The sequence below is a fragment of the Ciconia boyciana genome, chromosome 1, assembly GCF_034638445.1.
Source record: "Ciconia boyciana chromosome 1, ASM3463844v1, whole genome shotgun sequence".
Taxonomy (NCBI): Eukaryota; Metazoa; Chordata; class Aves; order Ciconiiformes; family Ciconiidae; genus Ciconia; species Ciconia boyciana.
In genome coordinates, this window is record NC_132934.1 from 40,823,647 (window position 1) to 40,843,930 (window position 20,284).

Genomic DNA, 20,284 nt, shown 5'->3' on the forward strand with positions numbered 1-20,284 from the left:
TTTGGAAATACGTCTTGGATATTTTACAGGACCAACCTACTTTTTACATACAGCTTTCTTAAAATTCACTGGATTTTAAGTTCATGTTAGAAGCCCAAACTCACAGTGACAAAGAGCCAAGCAGTGGTCAAAGGCAGAAGAAAGAAGAGTATGTCTACTGAGTCCACATTTAAATGGAGCCGTGAGTTTGAGCCCTGGGAATGCACTCAGGATCTTGGTCCCTTGATCACTCAGACTGGGAACTTTGCCTGAATAAACTCTTGTTTCTCTATCATTACATGCATCTAAGTTTGAAGAGCAGGGGTGTGAGTGGAGCAGGGGCAACATGAACCTGGTGCTTACCTGGCAAGGTGCTGAGACTTGGTTGAAGCACCTACCTGGAGTTGGGAATTGCCCATAGAATCATAGAATTATTTAGGTTGGAAAAGACCCTCAAGATCATCAAGTCCAACTGTAAACCTAACATTGCCAAGTCTACCACTAAACCATGGCCCTAAGTGTCATTACATAGCCAAGCACACAGACTGCCATGTTTGTGCTGTTTATGGCATTGACTCTAAATGGTATACATGTTTATCCAACCACAGGTAATGTTGCACCTAAATATTCCCAACATTGGAAAATACTTAAGTATTGGACAATAAAAAAATATTTCTTTAAAAAAGCCTGTCTAGCAGTTTGGACTCAAGAAAAAAGTCAAAATCCTTTATGTCTTTCTCTCTCTCATCCACAAGCCCTGTAAACCTCTTCTTTAACATTCAGTCTTCCAGAACAGAGCTTTGTGTTGGCCCTCTGCATGGGAGGGAGAGTGATTTTCATTCCTAATGTCTGGCGGTCACAAATATGCACTCTGGCACTATCAAGGAAAGCCTGGCAACAATTTACATGAATACTAAATAAAGCTATTAAAGATGAAGTTGGGAATAGATCCAAAAGTCACAGAATGTATAACAGGCAGTTAGATGGCCATTAGCAATTAAAATGCAATTGTCATCTCTACTTGGTACTAAGGTAAGGAGCCATGTATTTCCATTCTGGCGAAGTCCCTCTATGGTATTGGCATTTGGGAGCCCAAACTGTATTTCTGGGATGGTCCAGAAGATTTTTAATATCTGCAATGGATTCAAAACCTGCCATTACAGCAAAGTGCAAACTTCAACCGTGTCAGGAAACCTCTAATCGTAACACTAACCATCTATTCTGTATATACCAGAAAGTAACAAGTACAGAGGTGACCAACAGATAAATTAGGTGTTTCTTAAAAAATTATGAACCCAACAGCACAGATCTAGAAAACTGAATTCCTTTTGTCTTAATACATCTCTTATGATTGCTATGCAACTGCATTTGGTGTATTTGGCTACCCCAACATTACTTTTCACATTGCCCATTACCAGAGTATTTAAGAGCCGGTTATCTGCTAGCTTCCTTCCATATCTGCTAAGGTTCTTTCTACAGTACACAGCCATAGGAATAATTTCTCAGTTTGGCTAGGTGTCATACCTCATTTTTTTCTTTCAGCTTTGTGATCATAACAATGACAGGGCTGTCTTCTTGCCAAACCATCTGCCAGAAATCATTCACGGTATTAATCATGGGTCCCTGAGTTGCAATGAAAGCCTTCTCTTTACCTCCATATCCCTGGTTTAGAAAAAGACACAAAAGCATTTACTTTAAATTCATGTGGTTGACCAAAATTGCAGGTGAATGTTCTAAAAGAGCAGAAAAATGAATCTGGAATTAAAAAAAAAGAAAAAAAGTTATTTGAACTGAAAGCAGTTATGACTTGCAGTAGAGCAGATCAGAAATTTTTCAGTAGAACAGTTTTTCCTCTGGAAACTACTGATTTGATGGACTGAAATGGTCCTGAGAATACATCAATCCCTCTCAAATTTCCCTGCTTACTTGGCAGCTTCTAGCTTACTCTGTTCTCCAAGTTGTTGGGGCTTTCCATCATTCAGTGGTACTTTAATCCATGATTTATACTGCTGCAGTGTTTACAAGACAGTTTACAGTCAACAAGCCACAGAAAAAAAATAAGAACTATAAAACTGGTTGCTACAAAGATTCATGACAGGAAAAAAGATTTAAAATACATGAATGCTTGTGGAGTCAAAGACTCTGCTATGCATCTTTGCTAAGGGAGAAGCGTCTTTATGAGACCTTATAGGAGGGACAACATATCAGTATAGGGAGTCCCAAGACACACAAGTGTATAGGAGGTCAAAGAAAGGTCAGGCAAACAGTGGGGAAGCAGAGGAAAGGGAAAGGCAAGAAGAAATGGGAAAAAACAAGATATTGCCTTCTTATTTTTCAGGTGAGAAGGAGAACTTGTGAGTTTGTGCAGGGTGTCCAACAGTAATGCAGATCAGGAGAGCCTGTCAATGTCTGAAGGGGATGAGTGAATGGAGAACGGCTGGAGGTGGTGCAGAAGCCTCTAGCCATGGGTATTCCTTTTGGGTGCCTTTCTCCCTGACAGCTGTTACTCATTGCATGAACCAATGGGATAGATCCTCAGCTGGTATAAACAGTCCTCCTTCTACTCACCAATCTGCCTGAACATACTTTGTCCAAGACAGGTCTGTCAGGATCCCAGCAAGCCTAATGATAGTGCATACATGGATGTGAAATTTCATTTCATTGATGGGTTGTATTTTTTTTGCAGCTGCTGACAGTTCAACTGGTGTTAGCAACAGGAGAAATCAGCATATATTGGCTTGAAGGGTGGTGGCATGGGGAGAAGGGAGACCTCAGAGGACTCAGAACATGGCCTGGCTGATGGAAGAGTTGCTCTCCAAAGAGAACCGCTCTGCTTAGTGACATGATGAATGTGTACATATATATTCAGGTACTGTTATTTAAATAAGCAACATCATTGTAGAGCTCTGGGGCCAAATTTCAGTTGCACTATTATATTTATACCAGCTGAGGATCTGGTACATAACTCTAATCAAAACATTTAATTTTGCAGGCAGAGGACTACACTCCTAAAACGTGACTGAAGTAGTTTCTTAGTAGTCTACTCGGCATACACTGTGCCACGAGTTCCAGAAGGCTCTGTGTGTGTGTGTCATCGAGGATTGTAACATAGCTGACACTTAGAAATAATGCTTTCCAACAGGGGTCATGCTGGTAAAGTCTTTGTATCATGTAACCATTCAATATAGGGAGTCAAATGTGAACAAGTGTGTGTGCTGGTGCACATGTGTATATTTAACATACCTGTTTATGCTCCTTTTCACAAACTTGTTACAGTATTTATTTAATTACTGAACTGATGATTTCAGGACTATCAATTGATATAGTTATGCATGAAAAAAAAAATCACCACTGAACTTGTTTGTGGATAACATGACTGCAATGAGCAACCATACAGCTTATATTGCTGTTGACTCTGATCTTCTCTTTACCAAAATACCTGTATCTCTGTCACTGTTAAAAGGTAACCCTCTTTTCCTTACTATAAGGCAGTAGGACAATATTAAATGATAAATACTGAAGTAAAGAAATAGTAATGCATGTGTTTCTTAATGTTTTTTATAAACTATTTGATAAATTGTTTTCTTACTGCAACCATTTTAGTACATTCATGGCTATGTGGTCTATGTGGTCTTTGTTACAAACAGCTCATGAAACTATTTCTATCACACCAATGTAGACAAAAAAATTAGGAATTATCAATGAAAGTGGGTAGGAATAAAATGAGTGGCACCTTGGCAAAATCAGTCATTCACGTGGAAAATCAAGTATTGTCTCAAAAGCACATGAAGAGTGTACATTTACTTACCCTAATGTAGTTAGCATTTATGTAGGTACTCAAGGAGTCAGATGGATTTTTTGGTTTCAAATACACTCTGCTTAGAGGATCTAAGAGCACAAGGAAGATGGAAATTGAAAAGAAAACCCATAATTAGAAGATTTCTATAGAGAATCAAAGACTTGTTGAAGAAAATAATCTACTGTTATTCGGGGTTGTCAAGCACTAAAGCATCATGCACCAAATTCTTCCCTCTGTGAAGGATCATCACCTGTAACTAAGGTACACCTATACTGCACAATGCTGGGCCATTTAGAAGTCTCTCAGCAAGCTGTGAGCATTGAAGCAACACTATCAGGTCCAGGCAATGTTCAGCAAGGTCTAGCCTGCCTGTGTTGAGTATTAAGCTGACTGCCTAGATTGTCTCTGAAACCTGTGTCATATCATTGTACTATGCTAGATAATTACACCAAGTCCTTTGGATTGAGCTTTGATACTTTGCCTGAAGCTGTACTGTTCCAATGACTACAGTTGGATTTAAATTAAGAAAAGCTCCCTTCTGCCTGGGATGAAATCAGCTATGTGCTTTTATACCAATTTAAGTTCACTGTAAGGGGCTGGACTAGGTAATCCATATCCTTCCCTTCAGTCCTGTGTTCTCATCGGACACACTTTGTGACCATTCACATGTACTAGACTGGAGACACAATGCCAAAATACAGGAGCATTTTCCTTCACGCTCTTCTTTCCTTCACTGTCTTGGATAATCTAGAATGGAGTGGGGGCCAGTTCTGTTGAGCATAGAGCTGGGGGTTACTAAATCCCTCCTGCAAAGGTTTTTGCTTGCTCATTTGTGATGATGGGATCCCCCATGTATTACCCTTTTGGAGTTAAAGCCAGTAAATTCTCAATTACACAGCATAACAGAAAGGGATACGGAGAAGGGGAGTGAGGTGCCTATGTTGTGGCTGTCTAGGGGCACACTTCGATTTTCTTCACACCTTTTCTGAAAAAATATTCTACTGTTAACAAAATGATATGGAAATATTTCTGTACTGAAAAAAATCTTTTCTTCTGGAAATTTGCTTAAATAATTAATTAGAACCAGCAGCTTTTTGACAGTGTACAGACACCTATTGGTTTGGAAATTGCCTCTGCATAGCTGCTTTGCTGAGAACAATCTAGGCAATGTGTTCAAAGACACATATGTGGATGCTGAACTGGAGAGTGGTAAGAAAACACTATTTATTACGTGGCCCTGCTGCTTACACAAAAAATATATAATTGATGTATATATGCTATAGCAGAACCTAGTATTTTCAGAGTTGCTTTTGGATTTCTTTTGTGACTTTTCATCCTGTTCCTAAGAGCAAGATAAAACCTTTGCAAATCAAAGGAAGAGGAGGGATGATCCCAAACATACTTTATGTACTTTTCCCATTGGAGGTCACAGGAGCGTCTTGGACAGGAGTGGAGCCTTTGCAGGGCCCAGGCTGGTGTTTTGAAAGTAAAGTATGTTTCTTCAAATATGCAAATGAATGCATGACTTCTAGTTCAAAGTCTGTGCATGGAAGTCTTGTCCTCTGCGTTAACAGCACAACATGAACCCTAGTTAGCTTGAGTTCAAATCTCTTTGTACTAGCTTTCCCAACTTGTTCACTTAGAGCTTTTTTTTCCCCTTAACAACATGAGGACAGGAAACCTCTCATTCCTTTTCAGCACAGAGTGATTATTAGCCGTTTCCACAAATGCCTCAGGCTACGTGGCCTTGAAAAAACACCCGCTTCCTCTAGCTCACACAATGCCTCTGATTCTGGTGTAGCTTGACCCCTACCTTAAAGAACCTCTTCCAAGCAGACTCAACATCCAGTTTAATTGCCATGTCTTGAGACAAATCCCTCTGTTACTAAGGAACAGCTAAATCAGTTTCACAGTTTCTGAGACCTCCTTCCAACTCCAATCGACAAAACAAGCACTGCTTCCGAAAGGGAATCTTTTATAAATTAACAGTCCTGATCAGTTATGAAATAGGTAAGTGCTGTAAACTCAGCTCTGAAATGAGGAAAACCTGAGCGCCGCTAAAGATCCAGAGCCACTAAGCAATCATCAGACACAAATGGAAGTAATTAGCTTCCTCCTGAATGACAAATACCTTGGAGGTAATAATCTTTTCCTCAAGGATGGCAAAGTCTGAGAGTCTGAAGCTACAGCAGAAAGACGCAGATGGTGGCTGCAAGGCTGAATTCATCAATGTTTGTAAAGCATCTTGAAATGCAGCAGAGCTGTTAAGCACTTATAATTACTAATAAAAAATGTCTCCTACAATTTTGACTGAGGCAAAATTACTGCTGTTTTCTTCCATGTATCTAGGAAGTCTGGAACAGCTCTCCCATTAGAGTAGAAGCAGCTTCCTCTAACTCCATCTTTAACAAATTAATATTGGCCTGAATTTACCAGGCTGGAGGAATAGGAGGGTGTTAAAGGGGCTGTAGCTTGCCCCCATGAGACTGCCCAGTGCAGGGAACAAGCTGGGCTATATGGTGGTACTGCTGGACAGCCTCCCCCACTGCCATGGATACTGGAGGTTCGTCCACTCCATGAACACCACTTTGCCATGAAGACCCAGGGTTTTGTCCCATTCCAAAGGCTGTATTTGTTGTACGAAGGGTATGATGTGCTGTGGTTGTTTTTTCTTCCTCCATTTTGAGTGCTACTATGGTCTGAATTCTTTAGGGCATGGGTATGTTCGCATTTGTAGCATTTCCAAGATAGGTCATTTGTTACTCCTAGTCCAGTCCTAGTTGCCTTACCAACAGTAGGCCTGAAATACTGTGAGAACGGCTGTCCTTAACGTATTTCTGTTTTGCGAGCAGGAAAGAAAGACGAAAATTTTGTGAGGCAGACTGCTCTCACACTTGCAGCCCAAAAGATCACAAATCTTTCAGATATTGAAACATTTTGAAATTCATCCACCTCTACTTTGCCTGGTTTTGCTTGCAGTCTATAAATGAATTACGGATACTGGTGTTATTTAGTAAACATTGTAACACAGAACGTGGAAGAATCATACCAGGCTGCATTCCCACTCTCTGCCAGGTGGGGAATAGGCTATTAGACTTGTAAATAATACAACTGCCTCAAAACACCTCATGTATAAAACACCTGCAAACTATGCATCATTTTTTAATCTCATCTGAATCATTTCCTGGCACTTCCAATATAATCCAGGATTTCTCAATGGAAAACTTAACAGATTTATCACGGTTAGTACTTCTGCATTTTAAAACAAGCTTCAGCATTACAAAACAAAGTTTCATTCATGCAAAGGGAATCTTTCTTATCTACTGAAAATAAGGTCTGTCTAATATCCATTTACATTTTTAACTATGCAGTCTAACATAGATCAATTATTATAATACTGGCTATTTACAAATATTATAGATGTTATGATATTGGTGACCACAACTAGGACACATTTTGTCGACTCACATGGATATACAAAAATGCTTTGATGAACCCATGTTGAATTCTGCTAAGATTAAACAGTTTTTCTCCTTCTGCTTTGTAAATGTGATTTTTTTCTTTAGTCTTTGAAAGCCTGCTGGTGATCCTATTGCCTTCATTAGGGAGCAGGACTGGAGCAAACATGACCATTTGTAGTCAGGACTGTAGTGCAAGGGACCTTGAAAATTCTCAACACCAAGAGAACGGTTTTCCAGCATCTGTCTATAAGCTTGCATAATAAAGTGCTTGGTTCATACGATTTAGATTTAAATTTCCCCTTGTCTTTAGCTGGAGTGCCAGAGCCAGTTTTAGCATAAGCACTTCAAGCAAGAGCTCGTGGATTTGTGGGTCTGACCCGCCAAGTGCTTTCTACCTTCATGTTACTGTGAATCTGCTGTTCTGCTGCAAGTGTTTTCATGTAGGCTTTTGCCCTGAGGGTACTCTTCAGAGAGGGGTAAGGAGTGACATCCAGGTACCTTGGATGTGTTGCACACACAAAGATACCCACAGAATAGTGCGTTAAGCCACTTGCTCCTTTGTAAGCAAGAGCCCACGCATGCTCTGAAGCACCATGGGAATTCTGCTTCTGGTTTGAGGTGGAAAAGTGAGGCAGGAAGGGGAAAAGATACAGGGCTTCGAAGCTGAGGTCCTGCTGCGGGGACCTGTAGCGGGGGCTGCAGGAGACAAGCAGGCAAAGGTGAAGATGTGGAGTAAGAGGATGAGGAGGGAGCAGCGGGGCTGGTGTTCTGCCCCAAGGACGTGACTGTGGTGAGAGACTGGGAAATGTGTGTGCAGGACTGGGAACCTGCTCAGAGGGAGTGAGAAATGCCATAGGTGGATGGCAGAGGGAATGCAGCTGAAGATACGGAGCAGGGTTTAACAGGGCCAGCGGGTGGGGGCGCAGTCAGGAGGAAGGATGGAGAAACAGGGATTTTAAGCAACTGTTTAGCCACTTGCCTCTGATCTCACACTGTCCCCTCGTTAGTTGTCTTAGCATATTATTATAAAGCAAATAACACTTAGAAAATTTAAAGAGGCATCCTAGTGTTTGCACAAGAGCGTCGGCTATGTTATACTGCAACTGAGACATCTTTCATAGAAATGTAACATTTCCTGCACTTTATAGTTTTCCATATAGAGTAATTTTCATTAAGCATAAATTTTATTTCACATGAGTGTCTGTCTGGGTAGTAACTATTAACATGAACCTGCCCTCATGCACCCTGTCACAGAATTATCTCTTAGAAAACGAGAACATCCTCCACAGCGCAGAGGGTGGAGCTGGCAGGACTGGGCATTTTTAGGAGATAATCCATCAGCTCAAACGTCACTTGTCACCACAGGTGCCCCGATTCAGGAGACGCACCCAGCACTGGGAATGGAAAAGCTGACGCGGGCATACGAAGCAGCGGGTTGATATCATCGGAGCAGGAAACCAGGAAGGCTGTTCTATTTAATCACGCAAATCGTTTCCAAACCCTCTTGGACTGGGTGCGGGGTGTGTGAGTATTTATTATGAGCATGTGCTTCAATCCTCAAAATATCTTCTTTGAAACAGCCTGGTGCTAACACACAACAGACCTTTTGATTTCTGTCAAGGATGGCTACAAAGTGCCTGTCAGTGAGTAGCTGTGGTGCACATCGGCAGCGTGCTCGGACTGAAAATGTGCCATGGAGTTAGCGGCACGTCCCGGCTAACTGGAGGTGAGAACACAAAGGCATGCTGGTTCTCAAAGCTCATCAGCATCAACCACAGCCCAGCTGTCGTGTCCCGATTCAAAACACATGCTGCAGTGAAATAGGACTCATCGCATTTGCAAGGCGTTGCTGAAGGAGAACTTGACGGTGGCTGGGGCAGCTCGGACCTGAGATGCTACGGGAAGGGAGAACTCCTTCCAAAAATCCTGCCCGTCAGGCGGAGGGAGGCTTGGCGATATCCTGGCTCCACTGCAGCTGATGGCAAAACTCCTGCTGTCGTCAAAGGGGTCAGGATTTCATCCTCTGTGTACATCCTGTTGACACTGGGCCAGACTCTAAGGGACGCTGAATTTTCTGGTTGCTTGGTATATAACTTGCATTCAGTTACTTTCTTTACCTAATTCCCTTCGACATTCCTCCATTGCACTCAGCCGCACACAGCTATTGGTTGCAATAGATGAACTAACCTTGAAGTCAATGGGAATTTTACTGGGGGCTGAAGGGAAGCAAGGACTCCACACAACGAGTTTCTTTCCCAGCTACGTATCACATTTCTGAGACTGATGTAGCGGCTGAAGGCCATCAGTTTTCATTAATTTGACTGCAAGGCCTTTGTATGATGTGAAGAAATTACAGTGCTTTCAGGCTTGCTGGGAGAAATCTCATCACTTAAAGTGTGTGAATTTGCATGACTAATATATAACATAGGCCTACAAGGACATTATAGAGATGATTAGAAAACAAATTTCTAGTTGATAGGATATGCTGTCATTTTAAAAGTATTCTTCATTCCAAACCTAAGCAAAGGGATGTGTTTACATTTTTCTGTGGGAGTGCCCCCCAACATTTTGAATCACTGAACTTTTTCACTTTGGTAATGTCAAAACGTTATAAAAACACAACTATTCACGTCTATATTTAGTGCGATGTTAAAACTGCGGCAACCTATTTTGAAACTGAACACAAACCAAAATGATTAATAAAGGAGAAATGGAATATCTCATTATCCCTCAACAAATGTTATGAAAATAGCTGCATTTCAGAGAAACATGTATTTTGAAGGAAAACTATTCCACTGAAAAGTTTTCAATCACCTCTAATTATAACAAAGCAATTGTTACTTCATCAGAAATAAATAATTTGGGCCGATGAAAATACAGAAGCATTATAGCAAAGCAGTAACAAGTTTACAGCAACGATGAGGCAGCACTGTGTGAGAGTGGTTTTCTTACTAATGTAAACAGATTTCCATAAAGCCATGGGGCGCATGGAGAAGAAAAACACCGGAGGACTTATAAAGATGGAAGTCCACTATAAGAAAGGATAGGATGCACTTGCTTTTTTTAGTCTGGGCCACTTAACATTGGACAGGATCCCAAGTAGCTTGACCCAACCAGAGGGAATTCAGTGACTGCAAGACAGCGTGGGCTGTGATGGAGGCAACAGTCTTGGTCCTCTCATCCTCCAGATCAGGGGAGCTACTGCGAGGCACAGCAGACCTCCCTCTACCCATCTGCCTGACGCGTCCCCGGGAGAAAACCAGCATGCACCCAGGCTGCATTTCAGTATGTGGTCGGGATGCCACCAAAGTATGTACCTACTAAGGCATCCAGTGAGAGTTCTTCATTTGCCAGTCCTACAGCACTGGACTTTTGTTGTCTTTCTACATAGACTATAAATATGTTTGTGAACAGGTACACAACGACCAAAGATAAAGACAGCTAGATTGTCACAGCAATATGTTCTCAAAGCAGAACTGAATGTCATAGTAGGAAACCATGGGCTAACTCACTTACTTGGCAAAATTGTTTTATAGCGGTTTTTAGTTCCATGACTCGGGATGTCAATTTCTTTGGGATCCACAAAATTCATTGGTATTTCCTATAAAAAATAAATTAAATCAGATTGGTGTTTCCAAAGGAGCCATGCAGGAAATTATCACCAGAAGGCCATCTGCTGTTACACAAATGTCTTTTGACATCAAAGTTATTAAGAAAAAAAGTGGTTCCCACCTCAAGTCTGTCAACACCCTTCCTTTAATAAACACAAGGAGTTGCATATTGAAGGGGTGACTTCCAAGGAACACTTCTGATGAATTATTAAAAGCAAAGTTTTTACAGGATTAGGAGAGAGGTTAAAATACACAATAACTCTAGAAAAGTGGAGTTGAAAAGTGCAGTACTGTAGCAGAAAAGCACAACATTTTACATAATTGGCAAAGGAACTTTCAAAATAATTAAATATTAATATATGGCAAACATTTTTTTTTTCAATTTTGTGCAAAGCCCTTAGCAATGTCAGTCAAAGACCTTACTTGCTTTTTATAGAAACTACTAGAATGAAGTGCCTTTGCATTCAGTGCTTCAAAAGTGTAATAAAAAACTGAAGCTATTATTTCTCTTGATTCTCATTTTGATCTTTTAGTGACTGACCCACGTTGTCTTCTTTAAATACGTAGATGTGCAAGTAACTAATGTGACAGTTTGCTTGAAGTTCCAAAAATATACAAATGATAAACTCCTGAACAACTTAAAATTACTGTTTTTCAAATTGTTTGTCAGCATCAAAAGTAAAAATCTTCCAATTTTTCATTGAACAAAATGTTTCACTTGGTCTAAGGGGGAAGAAGAATAATTTTGATTTTGAGGTCCTGAGATATTGTTAGTGTTCTTACAATTGAATAAAAACAACCATTTGAAACATGTAAGGTTTTTTTTCCTGATTGTGGGGCATGTTTTACCAATCAAAACAATCTGGCAAAATCACATTTAAAAAATGCTTCAGGTGACTCAGTTCTTCATTTTTCACTGAATTTTTTTGGCCATGACTATTTAAATTATCTTAGGGTAAGCTGGAATTTGATCTTCAGTAAATTAATACTTCTACTTAAAAGCACAGTCATTACTAGAGGCTTGAAAACTTCATTGGTAGCCTGGGACATTTATCCAAAGAGACAGCAGCATATTAAATAACTGCCTTTTACACACACATAGGAACATGAGGAGGCACAAAAGGTATGTTCCTGCCCTCTTGAGTGCGAAGTTCCCTTGACTTGCACCACTGGAAAATTTACTTGAGGATTTTCCTCGAAAATCATCCCGTTTCTAACTCCACAGGCACAGGCCTGCCCAGGGCTTTGGCACAGATGAGATGCATGGCGACTGCCCTTCGGACCCACGCTGTGGTCCTGCTCAGCATGACTGGCTGCTACAGGCTTTTGTGAGAGGAAGAGGGACAAGACCCCTAACAGCTTGCCAAGGATGCATCCAACAGCAGATCTTTACATGGGTTCACCAAGCAGGGGAAGCTATCCTCTTTTCTCGTTGAAGAGAAGGCAAAGTTAAGTAAAATTTAGATGGGTCAATATGAATTGCTTTGATTCTTTTCTGCTTCCCAACTTGGCTTCTGAACATCTTACTACATGAGGCTGCAACTTCTGTGTTGGTTTTTATTTCTCTACCTTCTCTACTTGATGCCCATGTGTTTAGTGGGCCTTCTTTATTCTTCCTCCCTCCTTCACTCAGTTTCTTCCTCAATCTCTTCCTTGCTCTTCAGCTGACTCCTCAAAAGAATGACTTGCTGCCTCTCATTTCAGACCAGCCAAAGTGTTGCTGCTAAGATACACCTTCCTTGCAGGTACTTCACCCAATCCTTTTTCATCTCCCTGTACTGTCATCCATATGGTGCCTGTGCTAAGGGCAGGATGTTCTCACTTGTAAGGCTCCACTCCCACATAAACCTCATCCCATTCCTTCAGGTCAAACCATCTCATGTTTGTCCTGCTTCTGATGCCCCTTCCACCTCCCTGGAACTACAAAATGAGCTCCCACACCCCCCTCATACCCACCTCTGACTTCTACCCCTTCCCGGTGGTGACCTCTGTGAGACTCTTCTCCTCGGCCCTTGGGCTCCGAATTGTCCTAACTGGCTCTGGTATGGGCTGTATGCACCTTACACTGGGCTACTGGCTGACCTAGAGCTTCCCTGGTTCAGTTCTGGCTTAGTATAAACACCACCGGCACGTGGCTTCTGAAAGGTTTCCCTGCTCAACTATATACCAACTGAGAGAGAGCAATACGTTAAGCCTTTGTTTAATGTGACCTATGTCTCTCATCTACAGAGACTGGAAAAAGATGTCTGAGGAAGAGTCCTCTGCCTGCAAAACAAGAGACAGTGGTCAGTGGGGCTCTACCAGCCACCTGGCTGTCTCCCTCTCAATGCCTGCTGAAATTTTAAAATAGTTCATCAGTTGACAAGTTACTGACAGATGGAGAAATGCCACCGACTTGAAAACAGAAACGCATTTCTCTGGGCCAGCAAGGTCAATTAATCACTTACATCCTGTAAACACTTTCTAGTCAGTGGGCTCCTCCCAGTATTAAGTACTTGTGGGGCCAAGGGCACAGGCAGAAATCTGACAGTACACTGTGGATCACAGCCACAGACGAGTCACTTACTCTGAAGCTGGCTGTGAAATGCAAGAGATGATTCCAGAAAAAAATTTAGGATATTATGGGGATAATGTTCCTGCTAACATGGGGGAAAATAAGCCCAGCAGATTGCAAATGGCATGAATGTGCACATTAGCATACAAAGTTTGTAGCTATATAGACAATGTATATAAATTTTATTAAACATATATACATATTATATATAAATATTTACAAATAATGTATAAGCTACACACATTCATGTGCTCAGTTGCATGCATGCAATTACACATGCATATGCATATATGCCTTTGTTCGTGGGCTCCTTCACCTCTCTGGCAATACTCTTCTAATAACAGCTATTCCGGCTCACATTAGCCTTTAAATGCTGCAACTGTTCATATGCTGAAAGAGATATGGTTTGGGTCTCTGAAAGCATTGAAGAAAATGTGGTAAATTTACAAAAATTCAAGCAAATGTTCATTGTACCCATCCCTCCATTTTTATGAGAAGCAAATTTTATAGATTTAACAATCTGGCACCTTCCCTTGCAGGACTGTATTTTCTGACATTCCAGTATTTCAGGAATAATGAATTTTTCTGTTCTGTCACCAACTTCAGACATTCTGGCTTTTGAATAGTAGCAGCTCAGGCTACTAAAGAAGTGTATGTTGGGCAATTTATGTTTCTTCCTCCTTGCAAATCAGGTATATTCTCCCATGTAAAAGTAGCCAAACGTTTTGTTAGCATTAAAAAACAAGAAGGAAAATGGCTCTTTTTTCTTAATAAGTATTATGAAAAAATATTTTGATAGTAATTTACCAGTTTTTACAATTAAAAAATGAAGCTAATGCCCCCTAAATTGTTAATTAAAAAAAAATTTAATTAAAGAACTAAAAATAACCTGAAACTGCTCATGTTTCAGTTTTCCATTGAAAACTTTGAACATTTCTCCACTTTTTGCACACTTGTAAGGTTTTCATAGGAACTAATAATTTTAGACTCAAGATGACTGTCTTATTGTATTTCTTTAGCTAGTTAAAACAAGCTGAATGAGCAGAACGAGTGAGGGTTATATATTGCGTTCTTTGCATGCCTCAAGTTCCTACTAAAGCTATTATCTGCAGCAAGGAAGATATTAAACAGATACTGTTCAACAGCTTCATCCTAAAACACATTTTAAAAAATGGTTTTAAAATGGAATAGACAAGTCATGATCTTTTCAATAAAATTCTGTGGAAACACTGAATGGCCAAAGTCATGTTGTGCACCCCTGAGGGACAAATAAAATGTGAGTCTCTATTGCCCCAAAGCCATGCACAGATGCTGTGTGAGAGGATTCGGGTAAATAGGATTCTATGGAGGTGCCAAGTTGTCTGTACAAACTGTCTCCTGACATGGGGGGTTTAAGCATGATGAAGTTATTTCTTCTAGCTTTCCTGCCTAAGCAGCAGAATGGCAGAGAACTGATGGCACAACTGGTGATAAAAGTATGTTGGATGCTTATAATTTTTTCCACGTACACTTTCTGACCAATTTTTGGTAAAACAACTGAGGGATTTATTTTTCTTAAGCAAATGACTTTTACTGTAAACCCTGGCTTTTTAAAGGTGAATAAAAGGACTGCTTCTAGGATGCAATTATTCATAATGAAAAACTAATTTTAGAGTAGGTGGCACTCATCATCTATTCTATTGACTTACATGCACAAATGGAAAACAAAATGAAACCCAAGGGATCACGTGCTCTGGCATGTTTAACAAGAACTGAATTGTTTGTATGTCTTTGTTAGACCTGTAGTATGCTCAAGGGGTTGTATAGGTCTTCTGCTCTTACATGCCTTGTTAGGATAGACATTTCTGTGTGGCTCTGTTTATTAAATTTGAGCTATTAAACTAGTCTTTAAAAGCTTTGCTTGTTTAGTTTAGTTTGCTAATGAGTTGTAAAAGCTAAAAAAGTTAGGCTAAGGTTGGGTTGGGTAGTTGGTTATGTTAGGTTCCTCCTCTCTGGCATCCTCTGATTGTAATTGGTAGCAAGGCATCTGAGGCAACTAGAACGGGACAAGCTTTTCTTTGTATTGCACTGGTCACCTGATAAACCATGAATAATCACTCCATATTCACCTTCTCCTTGCTATCATGATTTTATAGGCTTCTGTTAGAGCCTCTCACAGCCTCTTTTCTAGGCAGAAGAGTCCTTGTCTATTTAGTGTCTCCTGATACAGAAGCTGCTCTAGTCTGTGATTATGTTTGCCATACTTCTGTATGTGCGAGGTGGAGAGATCAGAGCAGCATGCAGTTGTGAATACAGTATAGATTTTTCCAATATCATAAAGATGTTTTCTATATTATTCTCTAGTTCTTTTCCCAAGATTCTTAGCTTTGTATTTCAGAACCCATCAAAGTATACAAAACTATTTTCTCCCGAATGCATAACATTTTATTTATCAACCCTGAATTTCCTCTGCCTCATCACCCTCATAAAATCCTTCTGTAATGACTTTGAAGTCTATTTTTAATTTTACTACCCTTGGTAATTCCGTGTCACCATCAAACTTTGCCACCTTACTATTTACTCCCTTTTCCAGATGACTTAAGAGCATCTTGGTCAGTATCAGCTCCAGAACAGATGCCTCTGGGACTCCACTGGTGACCTCCTTTTACTCTGAGAAGCAACCAATCCTTCCAGTGCTACACTGTGTTGATTATTCCCCACTGTATTGCATGTGTTCATGTATCTATTGGCTTCTTTCTTTATTATAATTCCTTGAATTTCTCTGATTTAGACATCAGATTTCTAGGCCTGCAGTTCTCTGGATCTCTTCTGGAGCCCTTTTGAAAAACTCCTGTTACCTCTGGCCCTCTGATTCCTCAGCTGCTGGGGTCCAAGTGCTAGGTTACACCTGCCCAGTTAATACATCAGTAATTGCATATATGAACTCCTTTAGGATTCCTGGGTGAATACCAGCTTATTCAAGTGAGTAGCTTTTATTCTTTTTATTGATTTGTTCTAGAATGTCTTCCATTAATGTTTCAGTATCAGACAGATCCTCCAGCGACCTGTTTGAATCTACTCCTGCCACAGAGGTAGGAAATTCCCTAAGTTCTTCTGTGGTCAACACAGATGCAAATCATGCAGTCACTTCTTTCCTATTGCTTCACCTTCTCCAAATCCCTTTTCTACCCTTTTGATCCTCTATTGATCCTTCTACTCTTTGGTAAGCTTTGTGCATTTGAGCTATTTTAAAATGAAGTTATGATTTTTTGTTTAATTCAAAGCCTTTTTTGGCCTGCCTTATTCAGCTTTCACATTAGACTGGCTTCAGTTTATGCTCTGTTCTATTTCGCTTGTAAAGAGTATCTCCTTATTTCTGATAACCTCTTTCATCTGGCTGTTTTGCAATACCAGTCTTTTTCAGGTCTTCTTAAAGTAATGTTTAATAATGTGTTTTCCCTGAGTTTTTCTGCTCTGATTTGTTTCTACCTGGCCACTGTCTTCATTTTAGATTCTTACCCTTGTTAATATTAAATAAACTTGTAGGAGACTTCAGGTTTTCTGGTCTTGAGTATATTAGGCTTGCTGTATGGAGTGCTTGTTAAAGATATTTTGGACTGACTGATGGTGGGTGTCACTGTCTGCTCCAAAAAAGTCATTTATAGTGACTAAAAATTTAGTCTTCAAATTACAAAGATACGTGATGTTTACATGGGAATAAACAAAATGTCCAATTATTACTGTGTTTTCTGTCATCACAGCCTTCGTGATCTCTTTGAAGCTGTCACAGTGTTACAGTCCTGGCTGTTTGTACTGTAGCTCTAATACGACATTTATCCCATCTATGAATGGGACTTCAAACTGAGAGGAATCTGTGTTATCTATGTATATAACTGACTGACTTATCTGTCTTTAGCACATAAACATAAAACACCACCTTGAAACTATCTAATTTGCCCTTCGGAAATGATTTGTACCTTGATATTAAAGTGTTGCCCAATTATTTTTTCCCCACAGTTTCTGTTGTGCCAATTATGTCAAAAATCCTCATTTAAAGCTTGTTGTTAAACTCACCATGAATTCTGTTTGAAGTAAATGAGAACATGCAACTGCGTCTCGAAGCTGCTGCCGTGTCAGGACGCGGCCGGCCGACTGTAGGTATTCCATTGCTACTTTTTCTCGTGGGGTCGGCACAGTGACAAAAGGTTCAACACTTCCCAGACTGCTCATATCCAAAGTCAGTGAGACATTGGAGCCTCGTCTGTGTTAGAAAATAATTAAAACAGCTATATCAGATCTGTGTTACTGTAAATCCCATATTCATGCAGCTGATCCTGAGTTATTTATGCCCCTTGACTTTTTGTGTAGTCACTGGGAGGTTTGGGTGTGCAACGACTGCAAGACTGGTTTCACTGGAAGCACTGGGTGGCCAGAAAACCAAGATTTTACATATCATCCTACCTCTTGAATCTAACAACTGATGCTGCAAGAACAGTGTGCTAGGGAGCAACTATTTGGATTATCCTTGAAAGTAGAAACTGCTCCCTATATGCTACTTAATCTTTATGGATGTCAAATGCAAAAGTGATATCTTAGCAAGGAAGAAATGTTTCACAGAAAAAAAAGGGGATATATTTCTATATTTATTTCTGGAAATAAATATACCGTATGTCAGCTATATGTTTAAGAACCTACTAAAATTAAATATACAGCATGGAAGGGAAAAAGTTATAAAATCAGCAGAAATAAGCGGAAAGGCAGTACAAACATCATGACTACCAAGACAGTGGACAATGTCTCATGTTAGGTAAGAGAGAAGGGAGAGGCAATAAACCACAATAGATGAGCTGCATCCCAGGAGGAGGAATGGTCACACGCTTAAGAGGGGTTATTCAGAAATGCCAAACATCTCTTGCAGGACAATCAAATTCATCAACATTTCACACTTCTACAGGAAAATAAAGCTGGATTCAACAACACCTTTGAGCTGTGAAAATACAAATAAAGCACACTTCTGCGTGCTTGGTATAAGCGCTACCCTTTTTGTCACTTTTTCCAAACAACACTTAAGAAAACTGTCTTTTTTCATAGTTTCAACCCATCGATCAAATGTTATCTACCCAAACCTTAACTTTAGGCATATTGATTGCAATAAATCCATGCTCTGTGAACTGTGATGACTAAACACACATTTGTAGGCATTAATCAAAGTTTTTGTGTTTACTAATCAGAAATCAGTACTATAAGACTGTAAGATTCCGCGGTTGGAACTGGGCTACAGATGCCCAGCTCAGTGTAAATGCCTCTAACATTTACCAAGCAGCTATGCACATATAGACATATGACAATGCAAGTTTCATTCCTACCTCTGCACATTATCGTCTCTCTGATAATGTATGCTTACAGCGGAGTTCTTTAAGCTCTTAGTTGCTCTGTCATGCTCAGATATATACAACCACAACATCAGATCTCTGTCTCAAGTCTCTCCTAATAGTCATCCTGCCAGATCAGAATACAACTCTACACCTTGCCCATTTTTAAAATCACATATGTTAGCGATTAACCATTTACTGGTTAATTCATTATCCTGTGACTCCAGTTTTCCTGCTAGAACTCCGCATGGTTGGGTGCATTTCTTATCGGCAGGAGAACTCCCACTGGGTGAGTGTGACTGCACACTGCTCGGGACACTGGGGTGTTGTTAAGGTATAATTGTCCCTTTTGCAGTAATACCACATATTATTGTAAGTATCATACAGACATCATCAGACAGTATCTGTGAGACAGGTTGCTATTAATATTGGGGGAATGCTTTCCTCTAGTCTGCAGCAAAAGTTGCTTGTGTTAATACTTGCTTTTTACTGCCCTTTCATTATTTATGGGTGGCACATAGGTATTTGTATGCACACATATTTGAGCAAATTACTTGTCTTTTCAGACACTGTGACTCTACTTAGTGCTGGTGTTGCTGCTCTGTTTTCTGATCTTCTGCCACCAGAATAAGTATTCTTAGGGTTTATTGCTTTCTTCTTTGTTTGTAACCTTATGAACATAACACTTTTTTTTTTGTTCTGACACAACTTTGATGCACTTCCCTTCCTCTTATACATGTCAGCAGATCCTTCAGTAATTATATTTTAAATCAAACCATTTCTATCATGTCAGTCTGCATGAACAGAAATTACTTCAGTCACTCACCTGTCACTTAGTGAAACACAAAACAACAATGGCCAAGAGACAAGACTACCTGGTGGAACTGGTGAATCTCACATTGTGCCATAGTGTCCATAAGCCTATTTCAGCTTAGGTGATAGGTGGGTGATAGCAAGAGCTTTGCTGCCCAGGCCCGCAGATGGTAACAGTGAGTCAGTGACAGAAGCAGAGGTGGGAGAGGCAAGATGGAGCCGAGGCGGCCGCAGGCAGCTGGCTGCCTCCGGAGGTATACGGGGACAATTTCTGTTGGCAGAGGGAAGTAGGTGGGGTATGATTCTGCTAATTTTGCTAGGAGGTAGGCAGAAATGAACTAGCATCTGGAGCAGAAATGACTAGTATGAGATATATGCATAGGCTACCAGTAGTGGCTCTGTGGCTCGCTACATACCCTGCATTGTACCGAAGCCCCAGTCAGCAGTACCAGGGCTCATACCCAAATCTGGAGCCGTGACAGCCTGAGAGGTGGGCACGCCGTGGGCCAGCTGCAGTGGCCGCTCTCTGCCAGACCCTGCGGGAGGGTCCTGGCTCACATATCCATGCCACCTCCCCGGGACTGCCCCCACCTGCGGGGAAAGCCAGTCCCCCAGCTCCACGCTGCTTCTCAAGGAAAACATCCTGGTAGACTGCTTTCTCACAAAAACCCTCCTGCGAAAGCACCTCTTCTGACCACAACTAGCAATTTATTCCA

The 20,284-nt window shown here is 40.6% G+C and overlaps 1 protein-coding gene across 1 annotated transcript in view; it reads right to left on the reverse strand.

The window, feature by feature from the left end:
• The window catches only part of PTPRR (protein tyrosine phosphatase receptor type R), a gene marked incomplete at its 5' end in the record, with an annotated part of 140,143 nt that overhangs the window by 19,326 nt on the left and 100,533 nt on the right, over positions 1 to 20,284 (reverse strand). The window contains 4 exons of the mRNA XM_072879256.1: positions 1,504 to 1,641; positions 3,788 to 3,867; positions 10,756 to 10,840; positions 17,458 to 17,644. Coding sequence (XP_072735357.1) covers positions 1,504 to 1,641; positions 3,788 to 3,867; positions 10,756 to 10,840; positions 17,458 to 17,644 — 490 coding nt within the window. The remainder of the gene's footprint in view (positions 1 to 1,503; positions 1,642 to 3,787; positions 3,868 to 10,755; positions 10,841 to 17,457; positions 17,645 to 20,284) is intronic.